The sequence below is a fragment of the Tyto alba genome, unplaced genomic scaffold, assembly GCF_018691265.1.
Source record: "Tyto alba isolate M040663 unplaced genomic scaffold, T.alba_DEE_v4.0 Super-Scaffold_42, whole genome shotgun sequence".
Lineage (NCBI taxonomy): Eukaryota > Metazoa > Chordata > Aves > Strigiformes > Tytonidae > Tyto > Tyto alba.
In genome coordinates this window covers 6,215,940-6,243,423 of record NW_024881318.1, presented here as the reverse complement: position 1 = coordinate 6,243,423, position 27,484 = coordinate 6,215,940, and the positions used below count along the sequence as shown (strand labels likewise).

Sequence of the window (27,484 nt, the reverse complement as noted above, 5' to 3'; positions counted from 1 at the left end):
TCAAGTGTATGTTTTTATTTTTTTAATGGAACATAAACTCCTTTAGAAAAAAACATTCACCTGGATGATAACACCCATAGAAAAAAACACCAATCTTGTGTTCTCCTTTTTTTTTTTTTTTTTTAATTTGGCATTTGTTATTTGCATTTATATTAAAGCAAAGTGCATCTTTCTTATTTTTTCTCATTTATACACATTGCACAATACATAAATAATGATGCTTATAAAACGTCTTTATATTTACAAGTAATAATATATTTATATATAACATAAAATACATTTTTTTCTTTAATAAATCTCAGGGTTTTTTTAAGGAGTCCTTTTTTTGTGTGTGTTTTATTTCCAAAGCACTACAATGCTAAAGTTCCAATGAGAATGCTCTCTTGTTCATTTAAACCTTTATATTTAGAAAAATAGCTTATGTTAAGGTCTAAACATGCTCATTGAGCTAAGAACAGTGTAAAAGTATCATACTCGTGTATGAATTCAAGAAGAAATGAAAGCACAACTGTATCTCCAGATAGGATGGTACCAGGATAACCTGATCTAAGCAGGTTACAGCAGACCAACTATCGTGAACACTTTTTCTTTTGTTTTCCCCATTTGTTTTTCATTTGTTTTGTTGGTTTTGGTTTTTTAGGCTTAGGCTTCTGTCGCTTTGCATCTCAGCTGAAATTATAAAGCACAGGCCATGCACGAGATTTCTCTGCTGTTGTTTTCTCCCCTTGCATCAATCTATGATCATTAACAAACAAAAAAAACAAAAAACAAAAGCAGTGGAAGGATCAACACAGTGACAAGACATGAACCCAACAACAAGGAAAATAAAATAAAAATTAAAAGGGTGGGTAAAGACCTGGTTGGGAAGGTTTTGCACCATCCTTTGGCGGCAACGTGGGGTTAGCACTGCTAGGGAAGGGGTCTTGGTGTCACCGTCACCAGGGATGTCAAGGGAAAGGTGGTGAGTAAAAAATACAGGTATCTTGTTGTTTTAACCGAGAGAAGGAGCTGTAACATATAGCAAGTGGCTTACAAATTCACTGATCATATAGGATAAAATCCTTTCAGATGCGTGAAATAATAACCACATGCAATCCATCCCCCTGCACCTTCCTCTCGGCCTTCTGAGTTATTGGTCATTCACACTTTTAAAAAATAGATATATTTATCAAAATACCCAAGGCAAAAACATCTTTCCATAAGCTATTTCTCAAAACAGGGTGGGGGAAAAACAAACAAAACAAAACAAAAAGTTTGCATGAAAAGCAAGCACTCAGAAGGAAATAATAGCAGCAAAGTAGTATAAATGTTGTGAGTCCACTCTGTCTCAAGTCATCGGTTATTAAAAATAACCTCCAACCAGCACGGGCAACTGCTGATAAACTGTCTTGTGTAGCACTGGCCCCAGCCTTTCACAAAGCTGATCTGAACAGTAAATCCGGTCCATGGTTGCTGCATGAACTCATGGTCATTGGGTCTCTGCAAGCTGTACGCCTTCTCGTAGTCAAAAGCCTTGATGGAAAAGCCTGGAAACACTTTGTGAACCAGCAACGTCCTGGAGTCGGGGTTGTCCAGTGTGGCCGACTTGATGAAGATGGGGTAACTGCTGCGGTTGTACACCCACACGCCGTCCACTTCCTTGGTGAGCTGGATGCCATAGCCGATCTTGCTGCGGACCTTCTGCACCAGTTGGCTTTTGTTGTCCGAGTTGAGCTGTCCGAGGCAGAAACCATTCCCCTGAGGTAGATCATAGAAGATATCCAGGGAGGGCTCTTGGACAGAGTACAGCCGACCCACACGCGTCTTCTCTTCCCAGTATGCCACCACGCACCAGTGTGACCGATCCCCCGGCTCCTGAAGAACTTGGGAATCTATACAACAGGAGAAAAAAAAAAAAAAAAAAAAAAGAAGAAAAGAAGAAACTGAGCACCACGGGCGAAATGTGACCAAAAAGCAGTGTCACGCTGGCAGGTCCTCGGCTGCCCATGTCTTTGTGATGCTCTTCATGCACATAGCAATACCCATAAAACATCCACCGTCCAAAAGCTACGTGTTAAGGCCAATATTAAAACCATTTAAGTTGACCCAGGTTTGGGGGATTCCTGTGCTGCTTCACTGCCTGGCTCTGGTTGGAGTTACGGGTCCTGAATCACCACTTCCACCATCAGAAGTGGGTTGACACCCGCCAGCAGCACCCATGGCGCAGCTATCCCTCACCCAAACCACCATCAGGATCACCTTCAGTGCCAAAAGGAGAGATGATATGCTCCAGCCAGCTGCATCCAGCAAGACCAAACACCCTACAACACCTTATTTGCACCCACCACACAATGGATCTGTTTCCATAAACAACTACCTATTGTGCAGAGAAGCCAAAAAAAAAATCAGGTGCTGCTACAAAAAGCACACTGAACATCACCCCATGGGACCAGAGGGGACAAGGACTCGCCTGCTTTAGCTCATGAGGCTTTTCCCTGCCTGTAGGCAGAGCTTGGGTGATGGAGAGGGTGGAGATGTCTAATGTAGCCCTGACCTGTGGGGATCAGAAATTGTTAACAAAAATGGCCTAAAAAATACCCAGAAAAGCCAGGTATCTGTTCCCATAGCCATTCTTTGGACCCCCTTGCCCGCAGCTACCCTGTGCAACAGCAAGGATATGACGTAGGAGGAAAAAGCAAGGTGGGGGGCGGGCTGAAAAATGTGAAAAAACCCCTTTTGCTGACGGAGGATCCCTAGCAGCCTGGCGCTGCTCAGTGGGTAATTCCCTCCAGCTTCAGTAGACAAGTTAAGACCTGGGAACTATTCATCACTATAATTGTATCTGAAAAAAAAATAATGTATTTAAAAATTAAAAAAAAAAAAAAAATTAAGCTGGGAATGTGAGTTAGTGAATGCTACTGAAATAATTCCCTGCACAGGGGAGCAGCTATGGGACTGGGGACAGTGGGTAACCCAGCACCCCAAAGCTCTCCCTGCATCACCTTAGCAGCCCCAAAAACCTCCCCCCCACAGCATGAGCAACGGCAGCGGCACACTGGCTGCCCTGTTTCCTATATTTTCTGCTATTAATAAGCTTGTTTCCCCAGCACAGGCATTTTTCTCCCGTCTCCAAGTTGTGTTTCAAGCCCTGCACTGTGCCTTTTTTTTTTTTTTAAAAAAAAAAAAAAAGCCCAACCACACACTTTTAATTTCCTCATTTCTACGCCAGTGAGGAAAATATTCCTCCAGTTGCTGGAGGCAGCTACTAAAAATGGGCCTGACTGTGTACCCCCCAAAATAGGGACCCTTGCTCCCAGATGAGACCGAGGACGGGGGTTCCAGCAGTGGGGGGGGTTGTCCCCAAGACAGCATCCATCAAGGCATGCCCCAGTTTGTCCTTCCATCTCCCCTTTTTGGTGCCTCCCTAGACTTTGTTGAGGATAAGTTTATATGCTGCTGAAACTGGGCACCGTGCAAGGGACCGAGGGGGGACGGGGTGGGCAGCTTGGGTCACCTTCCCCCTAACCCAAATGGGGTGCCCCCCACCCAAGGGTGCACCCAGCAGGGCAAGAAAACAGCCCCAGGATGGCATTTCCCTCACCCACCCAGGAGACAGAGGAATTGGGGGGGGGGGGGGAGATGCTCCTGGATCCAGGGGGATGATGCTCCTGGATCCATCCCCATCTTGACCATCCATCACCTCTGCCACACCCTCCCCACTGACTGCCTGCCAGCGATGCTCAGAGCTTCTTGGTTTTTGTTTTACAGCAGTTAAGGGAATTTTGGAGCAACAGCCATTGAGCCCTGCTGAAATTCCTGTAAGTTTTTATTCATTCGAACATAAAAGCATCCCTGTCAGAAGGAGGTGGGGGAGGAAAAAAAGATGTTTTCACCTGATATTTGTGCTTGCATTAGTGAAGACCACTTAACAAGTAGCTCATTGCCACTTACAAAGAGTTATTTAATTGCCAGCTCACCAAAAAAAAAAAAAAAAAAAAAAAAAAAAGAAAGAAAACTGCCTTGGCTATGAATGAACAGACCTTTATGGAAGGCTGGAAGTTCATGAATGAATCCCACTAGGTTTTTCAATGACATGGGGTGACCAGACTTCAAGGACAAGTCTTAGGTAATCTGGGATTTTTTTTTTTTTTTTTTAAGGAGCTAATGCCAGCACACAGTATAAATATGCCAGAGCCTCTTCCGTTTGCGGGCTTCAGCTGTTGACTAGATGTCTAGTCAAAAAGCCATGAGAATATAAGACTTGAGCTTGGATAAACAGGATCAGGCCTCCCTGCCAGCCGCCACCAAAGCCGCTTTTCATGGTTGCTGGGACCCCGGCAGAGCTCCCCCGCTCCCACCCGCCTCCCTGATCCTTGCATCTGCCAGGAAAAAGGGTGGGAAAAGCTGGTGGCATCACTCGGGCAGTGAAGGCTGGAGAAGAGGTTGCAGGAGAGGAGGAAAAAAATGAGGCAGAGATGCTTCCTACAGTGACGGAGATTTTTTTCCCCAAAAAAAGGCTGTTTTCGTGGCAACAAGTATGGATCCGGGCAAATGGAGCAAATAGGTGGATTTTTGCCCCAAACCACCCCGCCGGGTTCGTCTGGACCCACAGTCCAACTCCCACCTCCGCCTGCTGCGAACCCACACAAAAACCCAGATCCTGGGAAATTTGCCGCCGCATCACCCGCAACATATCCTTGCATCTGACAGCCCAGAAACAGCTGAGAAACGCACTGGGATTCTTGTTTTGAGTCAAAAGCATCATTTTTATGAGCTCCTCGGAGCAAACATATCCCTTTCTAAATGCCTGGAAAACTCCCAGCAAACTGGGAGCGTTCCCATATTCCAGCAAACAATGATAATGTTTAATGCTATAAACATCCGCGCTCTTATTTCATTATTAAGCATCCCTCCATTTACTGCTATCATTGGCTTATTATTATTTTTCATGGTTTGCATTACAGCCTGCCTAGGGGCTCCATCAGGCTCCCCCAGCGCGTTGTGCAAGCTTATTGTGAAAAAAAAATGTACATAAATATAACTGAAAATAAAGCCCTCAGGAATTTAGAGAATTAGCTGTATTGATCACTCATTGTCAGGCCTACAGAGAACCGCCATTCAAAGCACAGAATGCATCTGCATGGAGTGGAGAAATAAAGGCAGTAACTTGAAACCCTAAAGTCAAGTTGGGGGTAACATTTTTTAGAAATTTGGGCCTGCAGTGCCCCAGTGCAACCATGTTATTCAATACCACATTCCCAGTAGAAATTTTTTTTTCTTCTGTATTTTCTACACCCTCCCGTATTTTCCTGAGAGGCTGCCCTGACTTTTACCAGAGCACCCCTTGGTGAGAATTTCCTCCACAAAAGTATCATGCCAGCTACTTCCCAACACATCAACCAGCATGAGACGTTGTGAGGTTCCCCACCACCTGCCTTGACCCTTGAGAACATCAAGTCCTGCCCAAAATTGCCCGATAAAAGGCCACAGACGGGATTTTTCTAGCTTTGGGTGTGCACATGCTGCCCGAGGGCTCGGGGCATCATCCTCCTCCAAGGAGGGATGCTGCAGAAAATGCTACATCCATACAGAAATCCTGGACAATGGGACATGGGAGCAATAACTCCCAAAAGTTAAAAGCTGCTGAAACCAAGGAGGTCCAGATGAAGGTGGGTATGGGAGATTCACACTGTGGAAACACCCAAATTTATCAGGAATAGCCCCACACTTGGTTCTCCCAAGTTGGGGCAGGAGGACTCACATCTCACTCACATCACTTGGAAATGGCAGAAAATTTATGGTGTGGCTTTTCGACGCATGAAAGCTTTTAAGATGATGAAACTATGTCATCTGTATTTTTTCTTTCTGAGCTTCGACAGTTTTATTAGGAGTATGGGAAGAAAGTTCCTTTTTCATTCAGGAAGAACTAAAACATTTGAGCAAAACTGAATTAAAAACAAAAAAAATCAAACCAAACCAAAACAAAAAACCCCAACAAAACCAGCGCAGCTCCTGGCCAGCTTTTGGATCTCAGCCTTGTCCCAGTGCCAAGTTCATGAGCATAGAGGGGAGGTGGGCTGGGAATCTTTTGTTTTGCTTTGTTTTGTTTTGACATAGCTAAAGGTTTTCCTGTAATCAACAGACCTCTAAAGAAAACAGCAAGTTTAGCACACACTGAGCTATCTCACCCGCCGGGACTACTCCCATCTGATCAAGTCAAGAGCTATCTAAATTGTCACTGATATCTGTGATAATAACAACTTGTCGCTGAAAATGGGAATACAACTGTGTTCCTGATTAGGTTTTTAAATGCTTATAATTGGATCTTTCCTCAATGATATGAGAATTAGATGCAAATTAAATTATCCAACTGTAGAAGTGCTTCAAACTATGTATTTATATTTCTTTATATATTTTTATATGTGTATATATATGTATTTATAGAATTATTTTTTTTTAGGAAAACATCTTCTCATGCTCTTCCTAAACTTCTCACCATCACACCCCTTCCTCCCCCTCATTCCTCTGTGATCCCTGGGGCTGGAATTGACACCAAACATCAGCCCTGTCACAATACTCACCACAGCATCATTCATGTCTCCTCATTTTCATAGAATCAGGAAATCACAGCACGACTTGGGCTGGAAGGGCCCTTTAAAGGCCATCTAGTCCAAACCCCCTGCCATCAGCAGGGACACCCTCAACTAAGACCGGGTTGCTCAGGTTTTGTGGTACCTTCATCTGGGCCACTCACGCACACGACCAGTAACCCAACACGAATGGGTAAAGGCAACAGATAAATTAATGCAGGTGTCCACCAAGAAATCATACCACCAAAAGGAGACTGGTCTTATGGACCTTTCCCAAAAGTACCAGGACCCAGACGTGAGCTCCTGAAGCAGCAAGGAGACCTGGAAGGGTAGTGAGATCCCTGCCTGGCTTCCCAGGAGGCAGCTTTCTGATGGAAAACGAGCACCACCAAGGAGCAGATGAACACGCGGTCCTTCCTCCTTTATCCACCAGCACACGCGGAGGGCATCTGTGCTTAAAAAAAATTGGCTGGACTGGTGTCAGCACAACGTGTCGTCTGACCGGGGCCAAGGCTGAGACCAAGCTCAGCGTGTCTCACGCCCGGTAATCTCTCTTGGCTGACCTTAAGCAGCATTTGTGAGCCCGGGGCAGAGGCATGCCCCCCCATCTTCTGCTCGCCTAGATGGAAGAGATGGTGCCACAAACCCCGGAGCTGTTTATGGGTTTTTGCATGCTCTTCTCGAGGGTCCTCAGGGCCACTCAGGGTACTCCTGTTGCAGTTTTGCCCCTCGTGTCACTGGCAAGTGCTGTTTTTGCAGGATCTCAGGAAAAACACACCCCTCAACTCTTACTCAAGAAGCGAACAGGCATTACATCAAGGTGAGGACAACGCTGAGCATGACGTGTAACCACACAGCTCATCAAAGAAAAGAAAAACAGGCACCAAAAATGGAAATTTTACTTCCTTTCTAGTCTCTTGGGTAATTTACAGGCTACTTCGGCAGGGTAACAAACAAAAAAAGCCCCAAGAAAAATCCTTCAAAGCCAGATTTCCAGGTATGCTTTGCAAAAGCAAAGAAAAAAAAAATCCAAATTAAAGGATATATCTTGCTGCAGAAAAGGGTCTTTGTGCCTTTAACGGAGTTTGTGGGCAGCCTGGAGACACCACCCATGGCAATGTTTGCCCCAAACCTTTTATATCTCCCTGCACACAAGGGTTAGACAGCTTCAGCTTCCTCACCCTGACAACCCCCCCTGCTTTTGATGGCTGGGGTGATTTCTGAAAGGCTAATTTAGAGGATGGTCATGTGTTAAGCTCCTGTTGTTTGCAGAGAAAATAAGCCCTTACCTACTGCAGGGATGCCACTGCCCAAGGTGGCCCATGGGGTCCCTCCACCGCATCAACACAAGAGCCCCCAAAGAGCTGGGACAGTCGGTCATGTCAACACTTACTTAGGGAGCCCTTAATCTGTGGATTATTCACACGATAGACCATAACATCTCTTTAGGAACCATTACAGCCCATCGTGTCAGTAGGTACTTACAGAGTCCTTAATCCGCAGATTGACAGGCTAGACCATAAATTTGTGTCTACGTCTAATGAGGCAGTTCTTATTACTCAGCATATACAGTAGTCATGCAGGCTAAAGAGCCTTAAGATTATTTCTTCAATTTATTAACAAGTGTCCACCCAATCACTTAAATGACTCCTTGCTCCTGCAAAGTAAGACAACCTTGCATGAAAATAAATGTCCGCTTGTGTTTCCCCCGCAAGACTTCAGTTTGCTGAAGTTTTTGAAGGGCTGGTATCCAGAAGCTGAGATGTTGCCAACAGGTTTTGAAACCTTGTGAGCCTGATGGGGACACAACCGATAAAATCTGGCAGAAGCCATCGGGGGGAGGAGTCTGGGATTTCCTGGTATTTGTAACTAGGGCTTTGGTTCAGACTCATGTTAGCAGCAACCTATGAGGCTGGGAGTGCTCTGCTCAGTCCCCTGGTGACCCAAACGAGAACTTCCAACACCTTCACCATGGCTGGAAAACCCTCTTGTGAAATCAGGACAAAAATGAGGTCAGGTAAGACTGTGGATAGAAATGACTGATCCCTGAGGACATCCCCTAAGGTTCCCACCCCAACTTGGTCGTGCCTTGAGTCAACCTTCTCTCAGCCTGGAAGCCAGCCCTGACCTTTGAGGGTTAATTCAGGGATGGGACACAAAAGCCAGAAAACAAACCGAGAAAGGGTCCCTGCAAGAATGCTGCTGCAGACCTACAAAGCCTCAGGAGCGGGCACCAGCATGGCAAATGCCAAGGCTGGCCCAGGAGTGATGGCGAAGCTTGAAAAAAATCAATATATACATGTGAAGGAAGCCCAGCTCCCTGATGTCCCCTGCACTGAAGGACAGCAAAGAAAGAACCAAAGTGAAACTGCTGAGTTCATGGAGTCCACCAAACCAGAAATTTGATTCATAAACATCCTATTAGTCACTGCTACTGTCTAATTACGGTGATTAATCAATTACCATGGCTAAAAACGACTCAAGAAGAAACTTTTTTTGTACGCATTTTCTTTAAAAGCCAAGCAAGGCTGCAGCTACAAGGAGGGGGGAAAAATTACAGAGGCACACACCAAAAATGCCTGTCTGCCTGTCTCCAGCGGTTAGAGAGGAGCCAGCTGACTCCAGTTTCCTCTGTACCAGGCTTCAGGCCTCATCAGCCATGCAAATTATAGAGTACCATGCTGTCTGAAGGCCGAATTTCAACTCAGCTCAGAGAAAAGCCTTAGAGGAAGGGTGGGGATGAAGAAGCCAGCCAAATCCATTCATAATATTTACAGTAAATGGGCCTCTTTGCTGTTGTTTAGTATACAGTCAGTCTAATTATTTTTGAAGTTTTAATTTAAAGAACCTTCTTTATCTGCCTCTCCTTCTGCACTCCTCAAAGGTGTGGGAAAACTTTTCCCTTGTTTCAAACAAGCAGTAGGACGGGAATCCCTTCCCCAAGCTCCAACCTGGCAGCCAGGTGGGATGAAGAGATGCTTCAAGAAAGGAGACCCTTCCAGAGGGGTGCTGCCAACGTTCATGTGCTTTTTAAGACACCCCTACCCCCCAGGCCACCTGGATAGGCACGAGGGTATGCAGGTCTACGTGGAAAACCCCCAGAAATCCTATGTTTGCTGTTTTCCCTGCTGCTGTTCTCCCGTGCTGGGGAGGGTGTCCTGGGAGGACTTGCTGGCTCGGGAGGTGTTGCAGGATGCTCTGCAGCCCCATTCACCCTCCAACCTCCTCCCCTGCCTTGACAGCAACCCGGAAAAATCACATTTTAATGACAATCAGCCAAGAGGCTCCTGTGGGAAACACAGGAAGCCCAAGCCTGCGTCCATGAGATGCTGCCGTGCGACCACCAAGCGACTCAGAGTTGGTACCAGCCCCAGCTCCTGGAGGTGAGCGAACACCTCCATGCTTTGTCCTCAGCAGATACCAAGACACACCTCTTCTCCACCCATACCCAACCCAGATCTCAACCAGAAACCTCCTGAGAAGGAGAAACCAGCGCACAAAGGGCTCCTGACTTACAACGATGCAAATCAGACCCGAGGATGAGCTTGCCAAAATACCTCTCCCGGCTTGGGTTGTGCCGGAGGCTCCCGTGACAGCACCCTGCCCATCACCTTTCCAGCATGGGGATAAATCACTGACGCGGATGCTGAAGCCACCAGAGGCCACCGGGTCACGCCAGCCCTATGGTCACAGCCCCCCCCCCACCTCGACAGAGCCATTGAGCTCAGTTTTAGAAAGCACAAAGACCTTAAAACTCTTTTTTTTGCAATTAAAAATAAAGCTCCGCTCTTGCAAGGGGGAGAGATCCCCTGGTACCCAGCGATGCCCCAGGGAGGGCAGGGATACGGCCCCCAGGAAAGCCGCAGCTCTCCACTGACAACATGTAGCTATGTGGGTTACACGTTAAAAACCTTGTAAAGACCTTAATAAAACCTGAGGCAGAGCAGTCTAGGATTTCCAAACGGATACCTAATACACAGATGTGTGTTAGGATTTCCCCCCCCCCCCAACTGCATTCCACACACACACGGCATCGCTGCCGCTCTCATTTCAGTAACAAGAAAAAAAAAAAAAAAAAAAAGCCTCTCCTCGCAGCACACCGACCTAGAACTCTCCCCAAAGACTGAAAACAGACATAAATATGTTGTTCCCCACCCTCCTGCACCTCCTCAAAAAACGACCACCTCCCCCAGCTCCCTTTCCCAGAGCGGCATCCCTTGCAGGGATGTAAATCCATGCAAAAAGCAGGGTTGGAACAAAAGTCCTTTTCACGCTCGTCGTGCCCTGCTCCGTAACAATTATGAAAACTGTTTAGCTGGGCTGGCATTTGGAGCATTTACTGCATTCCTGCCAATAAATTCCAGTCCCGGATCCGATGGAAAAGGCTCCCCCCTCTTTCCCCTCCCTCCCTTGCCTTCATTCCTCCTGGCTTTCTTTACAACCTAATACCCTGTCGACGCGGGGCCAGGGCCTACTTAGGGGGAAAAAAAAACACCCAGCGCCAGACTGGAGACAGCATGCAGACTGAAAAAGTTAATCATTACTTCTGTCTGCCTTCATAATCTAATCACGCCTATTCCTAAGAGCAGGCAGCGAAGCACGCTGGCGTACAGGCAGGGTCGCCACCCAGGGACGGACAGACCGACAGACGGACAGCATCAGCCCCTACCTGGGTAGGGGGCGAGCAAGGGATGGACAGACAGACAGCGTTCGGATGGAGTTCACAAGCCTGGCCACACACACCCCTCCCCTCGCCTCTCACTTTGCTCTGGATTAATAACGCTTAGCAATTATAGAGAATATTACATTCATTAAGTAATTAACCCTCCCGGCGCTCCGGTGGAGTTGGCACCCACCCCCCCCTCTTTCGCAGACGGAGGCCGGCGGAGGTTTGCCCCAGGCTATAAAATGGGGCAAGTCGGCAGCACCCCGATTAAAAAAAAAAAAAAAAACAAAAAACAAAACAAAAAAAACAATAACAACAATAAAAAAATCAACCCACAAAAAAAAAAAAAAAAAAAAAAAACACAACAAAACCCAACCAAAACCAAACCAAAACAAAAAAAATCAAACCCAAAAAGTGCCTTGTGCTCATCCCACCCCGCTTTCAGTGGCAGTGGCAGAGCTGTGTCCCAGGCGGGGACCGTGCCGTGTCCGGGGTGGTATCACTGAGACCCAGGAGCACCCTCCCACAGGGGCAAACCCCAGAGATTTGGGCACCACCGAGACCCAGCAGCACCCTCCCACAGGGGCAAAACCCGGGGGATTTGGGGCTCAGCAAACCCAGCACCGTGCCGGCTGCTCCAGAAAATAACCGTGGTGCAAACGTCTCAGGTGTGTCAAGGCTTCATGGTCTCGACACCCAGGATACATTTTCCATGCTCGGCTGTGACAAAGAACAGGAAAACTACGGGCCTCTGCGTATGAAGATTTATGGGTTTGTTCCTTATAATGAGCTAAAAAGTCTCAGCCCGGCTTCCAAAGAAAATGAATTCATCAGTTCAAACGCAGTGATGTAACTTCAGGCTCCCAACTCCTTTTCCAAATAAAACTCCTGTTATTTGATTCCTGCTCAAGAGATGATTTTATGGAGTTATTTACTCTGTCCGCTCTGCCTGGGAAGGTGCCGTTGGAAGCCCAGCCACGGGGTCACCGGCAGCCGTCCCACGTGGGCGAACAGCACCCCATCTCGCCGTTTAACTTCTCCATTATTTCGCTATTTTACTTGCTTTTCCACTCAAACTTCACCTTGCACACCAACGTGCAAACAGACGCACAACCCCTCCGGTACCATTTTGCATCACCTGCCGTGGAGGGAGCTCCCGCTCAGCCGCAATGCCCTTCAATTTCTAGCATCTATAGGTTCAACCCATCGGTTTCCATCACCACAAATCACCAGATCTGGAGCCAACTTCACCGTCTGTGAAAGCCAAGGATGTTTCAACTTTCACCACCTTCCCAACACCTGAGTTTCTCCAGTGCAAAGCCAGATCTTGTAGATGCAGTTCTGGTGGCTCTACAAACAAAATCTATTCAACCTATTTATATATATATAATTATACATAAATATTCAATATATATTTAATATATTCAACCTACATATTATATACCATTATATAGATGTTTGTTTATATTAATATATCCTATATATGTAATTATACATATAATATATTGAATATATTCAATACATGTGTTCAACCTATACATATATACAGATTGCATAGATTTGCTTGAACATATAACCATCCATACCCTCGTTTGTTATGTACACATATATGTACATATTTGCAACAAGGCGTAACAGCCTGAGAGGCGCCAAGTTACTCATTTAATGGAGAACTCTGCCTTTCCACCTGCTCAGGTATTAAGGGAAAAGCCAGGAAAGCCCACAGAAGCCAGGACTTCACCCCAAAGACGGCTCGCCAAAACCCAGCACCCCCACCGGGCATCTTACTTCCTCCCCGAGGGAGGATGAGGAAGGACCACAGAGCCAGGCACCCGTCATCACACACGGAGGAGCATCACCAGGACCTCCTGCAACCACCCCGCGGTGCTTCAGCGTCGCTGGCACAGCCCAACCGGTGACCTGAAGCCGAGAGGTTTTTTATGCAGCGAGGTTAAAAGGGCAGAGAAGGGCTGAGCCAGCTCTTACAGGTTTTTGTTTTTTTTTTTTTTTTTCTTCCCCTTGCAAGTTAAAACCAAGATAATGACACTGGGTGGGGACCAATTTGAAGGGCTGAGCAGCCAAACCAAAATTAGTCTCCCGGCCAAGAGCTTCCTAGGCCTCACAGTTTGGGGAAGGAAGCTGAGAAAAGGCATGAAAAAAAAAAAAAAAAAAAAAGAGATTCCTCGGGAAGCTCAAGTGTCGCGCTAAAGCAAAGGTGACCCCGCTAGTCAAATATTATTCACCATAATAAAAATAAAATCAAGTACTGGAGCACCTTCCCTCGGAAAAGCAGGGCCCATGGCATGGGGGTTTTTTCTCCTTTCTTTTTTTTCTTCTCCTCCCCCGGCACTTTCTTTCCTTTCACTAATAACTATGTTTTCTTATATTTTTTTTTCCTTGGCTCTTTCCTCATAAAAGACTGATGTAATTTCCTGTCTTGTCCCAATGTTTCCTGTTAATTAACAGGGTGAAAGTTATCATCACACATTGAAATGGTTACCCAAAAGAGGGGAGGGGAAAAAAACAAGGGAAAAATAAAAAATAAAATAAATAAGAAAGGGGTAAGAAGGGCTGTGTGTTAGCAAACACTACATCATACCCCAATGGCACAGAAACCACTGGAAAAAGGTTTTTGGACCTGATGAACTGAGCCCATCAGCAAAGAACCCCCCCAGGGGTGGCTCCCACAGCAGGTCCGTACACAGGGGATGTGGGCCCCCACCCTTCTCTGGATGGAAAGTCCCTGCAAAGCTTGCCCAGGAAAGCTCTTTTCTTGCATTAAAAAAGTAAAATAAAATAGAGAAGAAGAAGAGGAAAGATAAAAAGAAGGAAAAGAAAAAGAAGAGAAAGGAAAAGGGAAAGGGAAAGGGAAAGGGAAAGGGAAAGGGAAAGGGAAAGGGAACGGGAAAAAGGAAAAGGAAAAGGAAAAGGAAAAGGAAAAGGAAAAGGAAAAGGAAAAGGAAAAGGAAAAGGAAAAGGAAAAGGAAAAGGAAAAGGAAAAGGAAAAGGAAAAGGGGAAAAAAGGAAAAGAAAAAAGAAAAAAGGAAAAAAGAAGAGAAAAAAGAAATAAGTAAAAAGGAAGAAGAAAGGAAAAAGGAAAAAAGAAAAAAGAAAAAGGAAAAAAGAAGGAAGAAGAGAAAAAAGAAAGGAAAAAAAGAGAAAAATAAGAAAATATTTTAAAAATAAAAATTAAAGAAAATAAACTGCAAAGAAAGTGGAAACCAACAACACCCAAGATGCTGCTTTCCTTAAGAGAAGTTAAAAAATACAATAAAAAAAAAAAAAAACAAAACAAAACCAAACCAATGGGCTAATCCAAAGTCAGCGAGCGGAAATCCTGCAAGACGCTGAGCTCCCTCCCTTCCCCGGCCTCAGCCCCGCGCAGGATCAGGCCGCTCGCTTCTCCGTGCCCTCCCGTTCCTCAACAGCAGCCGTGACGCAGCCGGTACCCCGGCGGCACCGCGGCCAAGCCGGCAGCCTCGGCACGCCGACGGGGGCTGAAAACAAAGCGATTTAGGCAAAAAGCGAGGGTGGTTAGAACAGAGACCGTGCCTCAGCGGTTAATAATATCTCGGCGCTGAAAATAAAACTGGAAAGGAAGCTCCTTTGTGACAGTAGGCAGGCGGCCAGGCTGCGGCGTGGGTCATTCAAGCCAGCCGGGGACGTTGGGGCTGGCACCCACCCGCCGCCCGGCTCGTCACCCCACTAAAGCACCCACGCTCAGGGCTGGGGCGGGGAAGGTGTTCCAGACACCCCATTTTTCCCCTCTGCACCCCAAAATGGGCTGTACCCCGTTTCCCCCCTCTCCGCTTTCCCCGCATCAAGGTTTGCGGTCTTGGCCGCCGCGGTTAGAAATAGGCATCCCCCCATGCCGGCGGCGGGGAAATGCATGTGGTTAATGTTACTGGTTCCTCTAGTGTAAGTGATACCCGCTGGCAGACGGCAGGGATGGAAACGATGCAGCCCGCATCCCTGCCAGCCCCGGGCTGCTCCTCTACGAGTGTTTTCGTCCCATCGAGTTTTAAATGTCCCCAACGATCAAGTTGCCCATGCTCATCGGGGCACCTCCTGCGAGCAGAGCATGGTTTGAACTGGCACCTGACTTCCAAAATTCACCTTTCTGTCCTCCTTCCTCCCCTAACAAGCGCCAGGTTGAGGGATAAAACCCAAGTGGTACACATCATGTCCCCACCATGAAGGAATCACTAGTGCCGGGGCTCGTCTTCTGCATTTTATTGTCAACTGCTCTCAAGGCACCGTTTGGTTGGGAAAACCCAGCAGCGCCCAGAAAAGTGGGATTTAATGGACAGGGGATGGTTTGAAACACCTAGCACTTAGTGGGGGGGAGCACCTCTGCCATCACGTTTTTTTTTTTTTTAAACCCATCCTGGAAGATCAAAAGGCTCTGAAGGACTTAATTATGAAGTGGGTCCTATTTGCTTGAAGGAGGGGGGAGTTAATTAGCCAAGAGCCAGCCCTCCAAGCATCCCCTTGGCAGAATGGGATCTATCTCATCTGTGTCCCTGGGGCAGGAGGGGGGGGTGAGTCCCTTCAGGGGAAGATCCCCCTTAAAAAACAAAAAAAAAAAAAAAAAAAACCCACCAAAAAAACCTGAAAACAACCCACAGGGCTGAAGGAGCCAGAGCGGGTGGCCAAGCCAAGAGCCCCAGGGTTGGTGCCAAGCGCCGGCTCCCTCCTCCCCGCCAGCCACGGTCAGATGATGTGCGAGGCGAGCCGGGAGGCTCCTAGTCTGGCAGGCAGCCTGCTTTGCTCCAGAGGCTCCAGTGCTGTCATCTTGGCGTTAACCCCTGATAACCTTGTCCTTTCCAGGACGGGACGGTGGTTTTTAGGTAAGCGGCGGGGGGGGGGGGCGGGGGGGGGATGGGAGGGGGGAGGGAAAGGTGGAGGGGGGGGGGGGGGTCGTGTCTCCAACAAGTCTAGAAAGTGAAGGGTGCACTGCCTTGCGATACTGAAAGCAAATAAAAAAAATATTAAAAGGACATACGCTCAAAAATAAACCAAGAATAAGTGACTTAAAAAAAAAAATTCCCAAGCAATTGTTTATCCCTGGGACAAATATACAATCCTAGTTCCACAGGAAGATGTCTCAATTTCAGATTATAATAGGATGCCAATTTGTAAATAAAGGCATTTCACAGGAGGTTATAAACTCTGTACGAGAAGGAGGTGGAAGGAGGGGGAATGGGAAAACACAGGCAGGACTCTGCTGGAGAAACGGTGCGGGATCCTGTTTACATGGCAGGGGGGAGCGATGGGGAGCTGCTTCGGGGGGCAAATAGCTCCAGATTTGGACAAGGTGCTTCTTCCCCGGCGAGCAGATACCAGCGGGGATCAGAGGCATAGTGAAACATTCCCGGCCTGCCCGCGATTTTGGAATGAAATGTCACTCACCCAAGCGGTCCCTTAGACCAGACAAGGTCCCACCGCCGGGAGAGCCAGAGCAGGAAGGAATGCTGATACTTCTCCAAGCCCCAGAGGGACTTTTCCCATCTTTTTGGTGCAGAGGAGTCAGGAGGGAGAAACTGAGGCTGCTCTTGCTCCAGAAGAGCCTTGGGGGTCTCCCAGCATCAAGCGTTGCAGAGCCTTGGTCCAGCACCCACCAAGCACCATCACTCAACATTCACTGGCTCCTGGAGACCCTGGGGTGGTTCCAGAGTCAGGGAAAGTCAACAAGATTGGATTGCCCTGGGTAAATTCTCAGGTTTGGTATTTTATGAATAAAATCTGGGTAAACTCTTGAGTTTGGTGTTTGATGAATAACCCCTATAATAAAAAAGCAATGGAGGTGGCGACGACACAAACCAGCTCATACTGCTTTCCCTCTATGATGGGCTTCTTGGAGATCTTCAGTTGCCAGCAGATCCAGTACCCTCCATCTGTCTTGCAGCAGGGACACCTTCTTACCCACCATGGGCACCACAATCTTCCATCAGCCGTGAGCCCACCAGCCCCATGCCACACACAGGTCAAAGGCAGATGTCCAGGGCTGGGTGGGGAGCATGGAGACCCAGCACCAACACCACCAAGTACCATCGGCTCACTCCTACTCGCTGAGCAGTGCGATTCCACGGGTCGTACAGGAATTCTGCACTCACTGATCAGATGCCACCAGAACACAGGGCAGCCACCACCAGGCTCTCCAAGCACGGCTTTGCTTGGTTGAAACAACAGCCCCAACCAAACACATCTCCTGAGAACGAGTCAGCTCAAAATACAGGAAAAACCACCCTCTGCCTATTTATGGAAATTATTTTTATCTCCAATGGGATATTTTCGCTCTCTTCTTTAACCACATCAAGGATAAAAAGTATCTGGACTGCTAATACCTGAGCACAACCATCCTGGTGGGAGACACTGTGAGCAAGAAGTCCTGACCTACCCGCAGAGTGACCACCGATAAAAATAAAAGAAAATAAATAAAGGCAAGAATATGGAAAGGAGAGCCAGCACCTCCAGGGAGCAAGGAGAGCATCAGCTGGAGAAGGGGAGGATGTCTGGTGACAGACAGCAGAGGTGGGATGGGATGAGGACACCAGCACATCATGAAGGACTACTCAATATTGCATTCCTGGGCCAAGAAGGAGAACAGAAGGAGGAGGGAGGGAAAGAGCGGCTCAGATCAGTTATCACAAGGGGGAAACACCCCCTGTGCATCCCCCCCCCTCCCGCCCCGGCCACGCCACGCCACTCCCCCTCCCACACCCTCCAGCACCTCTGGTATCCACCAATGAAACTGCCTTCAGCCTCCCGGAGACTGCAACCCTGGAGCTGGTTGGACCCGAGACTCCTCATCACCAAAGGATCCTCAGGGAGAGCTGTAAGGGCGCTCACTTCCATGCCCTTTTTAATGCTCCTCTTGCCACCACCCTCTCACCCCTGCCATGCCGTTTTCCTGACAGCGTAGTTGTGAACCCCACGCTGGACCCGTTCCCAAATTCTCGGCGCCAAGAGCGATCTGCCTCACTAAACCCTGCCCTTCCAAGTTTCCATGTGTTAGGGCAGGTCTACTGGCTCTGAAAAAACGCTACTACAGCAGCATCACTGCCCATCGCTGGTGACCAAAGCCTGCAGTGCTAGGTGGCCATGACGCTACAGGAACCCACCACCACCATCCGCCCATGAGGTCTTACACAGCCTCCTGCTCCAGCTTCCAAATCTACCAAAATTGGGGTTTTTTTTCGCTTTTCTTAAAGCCGTCCTTTCATCAAGGAGCCGCAAATCCAGCACGTACAGCCCCGGTCTGGAGGGGATGCGAGATGATGGATTCTCCACCCTGCATCACCAACCTCCATCGGCCCAAACTTAGATAAGACCAAGCCAAAGCACTCCCCGTGCACCCTGCCAGTAACTCATTAAAGCCCTCTTCAAATACACTCTTCTGCTAACTAAAATATGCAGGGGGAGGGGGTAGAAAAAAGAAGGAGAAAGTGAGCTTTGGAGGATTGCTGCAAAGTGCGTTTATTTTCCTTTCTCGACTGAGTCTCTCCAGTTGGGAATTTTCAGCGCTGCACTTCTGCGCGCGGAAGGGAGATGCCAGTAAATCAGAGTAAATTCAAAACAAATGCTCTTTCATGTGGAGGCATTCGGCTTTGTTTCAGGGCTTGGGTAGCTAACCGTATCCCTTCATGAGTCAACTCTCCTATCAGCTCCTCATTAAACTAAATGGCTACAATTACATTTGGGGAGGAAAAAAGAGCGGTTAATGATTGTAAAGGTTCTGTTTCCAGGCTTTGAGGGAGGGGGGTGGAACCTTTGATAAGAAAGACCAAAAAAAAAAAACCCAATCCAATGAAATAATAAAACCAGAATAAAATAAGTGGGGAAAAAAAATTGCATTTTTAGAGGGGAACGTGCTTTCTTTTGGGGAGGAGGCTCTACTAGGGAGCTGGGGGTCTCCTTCCCGCAGCCCTCTGGGAGGCACCAGGAACGAGCGGTGTTATTTCCTGCAGCCCAAGCCCCCACCTCCCGCCTTCCCTTCAGAGGCAGAGCAGCCAGACGAGATGTTATCAATAGGCTGAACCTTACAGAAAGCCCCCTTTTAAAAGCGAGTACTTCCTCTGCTTATTTCATGTGGTATCCTGTGGAACTGAACTCTCTCCTCCCCTCTGCAAAGGGTGTATTTCAGGAGGAAAAAGAAAAAAAAAAAAAAAAAAGATCTAACAACATCCTTATTGTGTTGTTTTGCTTCTTGTCTTTTTTCTTTTTACAGTCTCTTTTTTTTTCTTCCCTAAAGCTATAGGCTCTAATAGCAAAAAATAAAGAAAAACCCAAAAGTCTTCTGCATTAAAAAAAAAAAAAAAAACAAAAAACAAAAAAACAGCAACAAGTTTCTCTGTTCCCTCTCCTCTTCTGTTTGATTAATTCTCATTAGGGCCTTTGAACAAACAATATGCTCCCCTCTCAAATAACAGACAGGGTATATATTACACCCAAAGAAAAACAAACAAGGCTCACTTAAAGACATCCACACCAAACGCAGTTCCTGGAGAGAGGCAGGGGCAGATGCACGCACGTGTGCGGCTGATGACGATCTATTTCTGAAATTCCAGTTTCAGGGTGCTGAATAAACCATAAATCAAGGAGACATCCCCACAAAGGGAAGCACCTTCAAACATCAGCAAGTACATGCAGTACATGGTTTCAGACACTTTAATCCTGGTAGAGACAGAGCCCAGCCACAGACTCGGCCGGTCTGGGGTGGAAGATGAGACATCACACCTTGAAAAAAGGTGTTGGGAATTGGACTAGATGACCTTTAAAGATCCCTTCCAACCCAAACCATTCTAGGATTCTATGAAAAGCCCGAGAGGGGTGGGGAAACCACCTTCCGAACCCAACCCGTCCCGTAACGGCACCTGGAGGCTGAAGGAGATGACAAATGGGAAAACAAGGGAAATCACCAAGTATCTCAAGTTGGAAGGGACCCGTAAGGATGGAGTCCAACTCCCTTTGTAATGCCTTCTGCAAAAAAAGGGGTCAACTTTCCTCCCCAAGCACCACGAGCCTCGTGCATTAGATGCAGGATGCTCGTTACCCTACCAGGAGCAAAGCCCAAGCACGGCTCTCCTCCCAGAGACAAAAGGTGCCACCAACTCAAGAAGAACTTGACACCAAATCCTTCTGCAAGGCACAACGGCACCTGCTCCAATAATCCATGCGTCCGAACAAACGGGTGGCGTCCGAACAAACGGGTGGCCAACATTGCTTAGCCTTCCCCAAGATGCCTCTTCCTGCCTCACTCCAAAAATTAATGGAGCTTAAGGCTGGAATTCGAAGGAAATATGGTCTTTTGGGGATAGAGAGCCTCAGATGGGATTTCAACACATCCTCTGCACAAGAGGTACACAGCTGCTACTGAAAGGAAACCTAATTCCCCCTCTGAGCACACCTTTCTCAACAACATGCATCCCCAAAACTCCCCAGCACCACTTCACCTTCCGCTGGGACACTTGGTCAGTGCAACCCGCAGCCAAAATAAAGGGCAATGAGAGATGTCTTACCTGAAAGCCCCCCAGGGGCTAGACAATTAGTTCCCCCTGTTTCAGTGGAGGAAGGCACAGAGTCTGGACAATCTGCTGGAGTGGAAGAAAAGAAAAAAAAAAAAAAAAAAATCAGGATACAGGCAGCTCCTCGCAGGCTCCCAGCATCGCCGTGAGCAGAACACACATTCCAAAGGGTTTAGCAGGAAGCGATTACTAATTGTCCGTGCAGAGACGGTAGTTCATCAAGAAGCATCCACCCTAACCCATCGCCTCAATCAAGGCTGCACGCTGCGCTTCATCACCAGCCAACGCTGATTATAGACCAGCAAAAATTACAGACTGGCTGCCACCTCTCCGGCCAAGTCACCGGGTAATGAGATCAAGGTTGTCGTCGTTCTGATGTAAGCGAGCTCCCAAAAATGCTTAAATCGTGGCTTCATGCACCCAATTTAGTCAACACCTGTAACTCACCGAAATGGGAACCGAAAGGGAAATGTCTCGTCACCACCCTTTTGTGGCAAACGGTCTGTGTTTGTGTTCTTCTGCTCAATTTTCGTCACTGCCAGCTGCTGGCAGATCTGACACCCCGCTGTCACCTCCTGGGACAGGTGGGCAACTGGACCTACTTCCCCATGCACCACCGAAGGGCAAGGGCAGGGCAAGAGCAGCTGCCCCATTAGAGGTTTCCCCTGATGCATGGAGGTGTTTCAAGCTCAAGGTTTGGACCTTTCCATCCCAGGACTGCTCCTCCAGGTGACAACAGCCAGAAGCCAACACAAATCCCCTGGTCCTACAGGTAAACTCCAGCTTTTCGGTCACTACTATGGGGGGAGACAAGCTCAAGGACAAGCCTGAGAAGACCCATGAAATTCATGCAACCTTCTGGTCCTCAGCAGGTTCTCAGGGACTTTGGGTTTCATCAGATTTGGGATTCCTAATGACATCATTTTGCTCATGGCTGTATCTCAAAGCAAGGGGCCACCAACAGGAGAGCAGAGTTAATTTTGCCCCTACTGATACAGGAATTTTTCCAGTTTTCATCCCTGAAATCCCAGTGAATATCAAATTCCTGACTGCATAACCTCATTTTATCAGAGCGAAGTAGAAGCCCTAACAGGAATATACAGTTTAACAGGATATACTTAATCAAACTGAAAACAATAGGGTAGACAGGAAATGGACTTACTTGTGAAATACAGTATACGATACACTCTCTAAATGCCTTGTTGTGCTTTCTATGCTCTAAAGAAATATGTTTTGGTTTTTTTTTTTTTTTAACCCTTTCTAGTCCAGACAGAAGAGTCCCCCTACCCTTCCCCTGAGATGGCTTCAACTGCTTGGGCTACAGATGCTTTCTGAACGCAGGATGGATGACCCTGCCCTGCACTGGGCTCCACCTGCCCCCAGTTACAGCTCCCTGAATCCCTGTGGGATACAGGGAACAATTTGCCTTTTCCATGTTGTTTTGCTCTAGGTACATGACCAGGTCCTCTGCTAGCACATCGGACAGGATGGCAGGAAAAATCTTATCCCGACTTAAATGCCTAGCAATGGTGTGATGCGCTTTCATGATAGCTCTGCAGCTGTCAGCTCCCTTCTTGTGCCCCATCATCCAACGTCCAGCTCCCTTGATCAATTAATTAGCCTCTGAAGAGGACACAGAGCTGATGCACCTTGACTCGAGACCAAGCATGATGGTCAGATGTGGGTTAAGCCCAAATGCAGGACCCTCCTGGGCTCTCTGCCCTACACATGGCTGTTTTCATCCTTGCGCTCTTCCTATCACCCACAGATCCGCCAAGGGCTCGTGCTAGTAGAGGGTACTCAGGCTTGTTTTATTTTCAGCACCACAGAGGTCACAGGATCACTGAGGTTGGATCAATCCAACTCTGGTGAATCTCCTCCCAAAACTGTCTTCCCGCAGTATAAAACCATCACAGAGACAATTTATTCCTGGTGGCCACCAGCCCAACCTTGTACGGTGCTGAATAGTTCCTGGAAGCTGCCAAAACTCCAAAGCCCCTGAAAATCAACGCCACGGGAGGGCAGCTGGCTCTGCAGCGACATCTCAGTGGGTTTCCTGCACTCTCACACTCCAGCACCACCATGACCACCCACCCAGGAGCACGATGGACACCGCCACTCGCAGCCCCTTGTCCCACTTAATGATGGGTCAAAATATCTGCTTCAATAATTTTGGGGGCACCACTATCCATCTCACCTCCAGCACAGCCGCAAGTGGCAGCTCCTGCAGGGACGTTGGGGATGCTGAGCTCCCGCACACCTCCAGGATTGCAGGGTGGGCCCGGCCCCGTGCAAGCCACCGTCACCCATCCCTGCAACCATCCCACGTTAAGAAAGAGGGAAAGTCCTCTTCTTGATGAACAAGCAAGCCAGCCTGGACCTACAGCCTTCCTGCAGGTAATCCAACTGTCAAGGGTAGATCTTCCCACTCTCCACCAAGCACACGAACACCAGCTCTATCCTATCAACCCAGACCGACGTGACATTCCACTGCCTACGGCAGACCCCCTCAGCTCCCTGTCCATCCCAGCGTTCCCCCAGCCAGCGACACAGCCTGTCCCAACCTCCACCACCTCCAAAAATAAATGGAATCCCCATCACAATGGTTTTAAACTGAAAGAGGGGAAATTCAGACAAGGTAGAAGGAAAACATTTTCTTACAATAAGGGTGGTGAGACACTGGCACGGGTTGCCCAGAGAGGTGGTGGGTGCCCCATCCCTGGGAACATCCCAGGCCAGGTTGGACGGGGCTCTGAGCACCCTGATCGAGCTGAAGATGTCCCTGCTCGTGGCAGGGGGTTGGACTGGATGGCCTTGGAAGGTCCCTTCCAACCCAAACCGCTCTGTGATTCTATGATTGTGGGCACTGGCGACCGCTGCCAGAGCCCATGCTGGTCCAGGTATTCCTGTTTGTCCATACGAAGCACTTACAAGATGTAGCACTAAATCCTTAAATATTATGACCAGTATCACGCTTGATGGAAAAGCACAAGTTTCCTGTCGAGCCCACGTTCCCAGCTCCACTGCCAGACGCAGCTGCCCGAGTCTAAATGGAAGAGCCATTCCCACCCAAGGTCCCAGGGGAGAAGATGTCTCGTGTGCATCAGCCAGGTAAAAGGCTTCACGCCTTGCCATCGTCATCTACTGTCCCTCCGCCATCTAGCCAGCCCGTGGCGAGCAATCCTCAACATCCAGCTGGGAAATTGCCGCAGGAGATGGCACCAACACCGGGACGGGAAACCCTCGGTCCCTCCGCAGAGGAAACGCCGAGAAACCCTGAGCTTGCAAAACCCACCTGCAACAACAGACTTCCAGGCTCCGCTTGTGCCTGTCACGGCCCCGTTAGTCAGAGTTCAGCTGCCAAGCGGATTTTTCTTTTAAAAGGGAAAAAAAAAAGGAGGACTTTTTGGTGAGTAACCCAGTTGTTTCTGCGTTTCCGATGGGCAGCGTTAATCACTTCCTATTGGCCGATAGGAATAACTTTTCCTTTCGAAATGGCACATTCATGTTCTGCGGCTTTTCTGTTTACACACATTTTGCTACCTTATGTCAACACTTGCTAATGAATAAATATATCACTCGGCTAACTGAAAATGAGGTCCTGGCAGAGGCAGATTGGATGTTTAAACCCTGCTAATAGATTTATCCTAACATCTTTACAGGAAACCCCAGGCAAGCTTTAACCCTTCTCTCCTGCAGCTCTGAACCCCTTTGAGTCCCATGCCAGGATGACCGCTGGGTAGAAAGAAAGGCAATCAAGGCAGAAATACAAACTTATAGCGGAGCATTCCCCACCAGGGATGCAGTCGAAATGATGCCAATCTCACCCAAACCCACAAAGCTTTGCAGCCCAGCAGACTCTCAGCCTCTATTACAGAACAACCTTTCTGCATCCCAGCACCTGCTCGGGTTGTTGAACCTACTCCTGATATCCCTCCTTTCATTCATGAGCCTTATCTCTTGTCTCTCCATGCAGAGGCAAAGTATTTCATGCTTTACAACCTAGCTGCTTGTTAAACAGCTCTGCTTATTTCTCACAAGGCACAGAAAGACTTAGTAGTCTTTATCTTAGAGTCTGCAGAGGGGGAAAAACAACAGTCCAGAGTCCCATGGAGTAGTGGGCAGGATGGGACCAACCCACAAGGCTCCCCCATGCGTTCAAAGCGAATTTGGGGTTTCTTTCAGTCCCGAGAAACTGAAGCGGAGCAACTTTACAGAAACTTCTCTTTCGGCCACAAAAAAAAAAAAAAAAAGTCTTGTCTTGGTATTGGTCTTCAGAAACACATCCATCTTTGCCTCCCTGCACCTCTGTGCCCCTCCTGCCTGCTGTGACCAAGGGACGTGACCACAGAGACCACCGTGCTCCAGCCAACACTCCCGACCCACTAATCCTCGGGGAGCCAGGAGCTGCTCCTCCCCCAGCACCCCCCCCCCCGTTTCCGATTCTCCCCACCTCTCCTCCTTCTCCCAGCCCGATTTATCTCGCACCCGGCGAGCTCGCTGCCAACCAAGAGTTTATGCAGACAACCGCAAAAGAGCTGGTGCCAGCCTCAAATGGGCTTCTCCCCTGGCACCCTGACATTCAATTACAAGCAACAGGCATGCAGAGTGGTGGTAGAGAAAAAAAAAAAAAAAAAAACAAAAAACAAAAAAACAAACCCCCTAACTTTTCAACCCCCTTTCTTAATTTTTTCAACCTGACAAGGCAGGATTAGGCTCCTTTAAAACACAGAAAGGTTTCTAACAACTCCATTTGTCAGGACTCACTGGGATTACCAGCCATCAGGGAGATGCTAGCCAGAGTTCTGCTGCATCCCAACCTAAATCCCTACAAATTCACCCAGGGGTACGGGAGCACTGCCATTTGCAACGGAAGCCCATAGTTTTCCTGGCTTTCCAAGTGACTCGAGGAGCGAAGGCCTGTGCTGCATTGCAATCCCTCCTAAAGTTTCCTGCCAGAGTTTTAAAATCCTACTTTGTGCAGGGGGGTGTCTCAGATAAACTGTACGTTAGTTCTTCCAGGGGTATCAGAAGGCACAGAAGCACGCAAGCAGCCCACCACAAGCAAAATGCACCGCGGTGTGACAAAAGGCAGGAGACACTTCCCCTGAGAAAGGGGCTGCTTTCCTTATTTTTTTTTATCTGCAGCCTGCATTGAAAAAGTCCACTTACCAGTTGGTTTGAGAAAATCCATTGGATATCTGGAGTAGGGTGGAGGGGGAGACTCTGGAATTAGAAGAGGAGAGAGAAAATAAAGGCAGAGCCACGAGAAAGGGGAAAAAAAAAAAAAAAACAAAACCAAAAAAAATAAAAGAAAAAAGATAGGAACTTATGATAACAGTGGCATTCTTTTAGCAAAACTGTTTGTCTTAGCTCTGGGGGTTGGAGGCAGGGCAGCGAGGCGGTGATTGCCTTGATATTTAGCTGTCAGATAAACAAAAGGGGCCGTCTGGCGCCAGTCTCCCTGCTATCTGCCGCTCGGGCTGTCTGATCGGGGCCTCCTTGGCTCGGCGGAGCCGCGGCAGCGCCGGGGCCGACCGGCCCCTAATCCCCCGGCACCGCGCGGGGACGGCGGGGAGGCAGCGCCGGGGGCCCCCCCATCGCACCACACACACACACACACCCCCCCGAATTAAAAACAAACAAAGAAACAAAAAAAAAAAAGTAAACAAACAAACAAAAAAAAGCAAGTAAACAAACAAAAAATAAAAACAAACAAACAAAAAAAAAACAAGGGAAAAAAAAAAAAAAAAAAACAACCAGCCCCCCCCCAAATCATCAAGCGCAGCTATGGAAAGTTTTTTTGGTTTTTTTGGTGGTGGCTTTCCTCTGAAAAATAAAAGTTCGAGGGGGTGTGGGGGGTGTTGTTGCATCTCCCCCCCCCCCACCCCGCCGCCGTGCCCTCGGATGGGGTGCCCCGTCCCCCCCCCCCCCGCCCCGCTCCGCGCCCGCTTACCTAGCTCGCAGAGCCGGCTGAGGTGGTGCGGGTTGCAGCAGACGAGCTCGGGGTGAGCCTTGCCGTAGGATTCACAGCAACATAACCGCTTCACTTCGGCGGAGTGGCGGAGGTCGGGCCAGCGGAACACCTTGCAGAGCAGCACCGGCAGCGGGTACCAGTGCTGGCCCAGCCGGGAGTCGGCCTTGGCGGGCAGCAGCAAGCAGGGGGTCCGCGCCCCGCCGCGGGACTCCACGGCGTGCAGCAACCCCTCCAGCTGCCGCTCCTTCAAACGCTTCAGCACGGCGTGGGTCTGCGCCTTCAGTTCCGCCTCCGCGCCCGCGGACGCCCGGCCCGCTTTGCCCGGGCAGCACCCGCGCCCCCCGCCGCAGACATGCGCCCGGGCCTCGGCCGCCGAGCCGGGCTCGCCCGCCGCCGCCTCCTCCTCCTCCTCCTCCTCGCCGCCGGGCGCACGGCTCCGCCAAAGCCGCCGGACGAGCACCGAGCGTTTGGTCCTGAACATGCGGGACGTGAGGAGGGGCCCCCGGCTACAAAACGGGCATGTCGTCCGCCGCGCATGAAGGGGCCGGGAGCCGGGACGCGGCGGGCAGCGGCGGGCGGCGGCGGGGCCGAGGCGGGCTGTGGCATGCGCCAGTCTCCGCGCTGGGGCCGCGGGTCCCGCCGCCTCCCGCGGGGGGCTGCGCCGGCCCGCGCTTCTGCCCGCTGCGAGAGGCACAGCCCAAAAAAAAAAAAAAAAAAAAAAAAAAAAAAAAAAATTAAAAAAAAA

General features: G+C 48.7%; 1 protein-coding gene across 2 annotated transcripts; it reads right to left on the bottom strand.

Annotated features, from left to right (window-relative positions):
• Positions 1-27,484, bottom strand: SMAD7 (SMAD family member 7). 2 transcript variants are annotated; one of them, XM_033011158.2, is made up of 4 exons: positions 26,719-27,484; positions 25,935-25,988; positions 20,757-20,831; positions 1-1,871 (listed from the first exon to the last, which is right to left on the bottom strand). In XM_033011158.2, the coding sequence occupies exons 1-4, from the start codon at positions 27,218-27,220 to the stop codon at positions 1,333-1,335; spliced, it is 1,170 nt and encodes a 389-aa protein (XP_032867049.2). In that variant the 5' UTR covers positions 27,221-27,484; the 3' UTR covers positions 1-1,332. The 2 variants fall into 2 exon arrangements, with proteins under 2 accessions (XP_032867049.2, XP_042660765.1); XM_042804831.1 differs by having other exon boundaries at positions 20,757-20,828.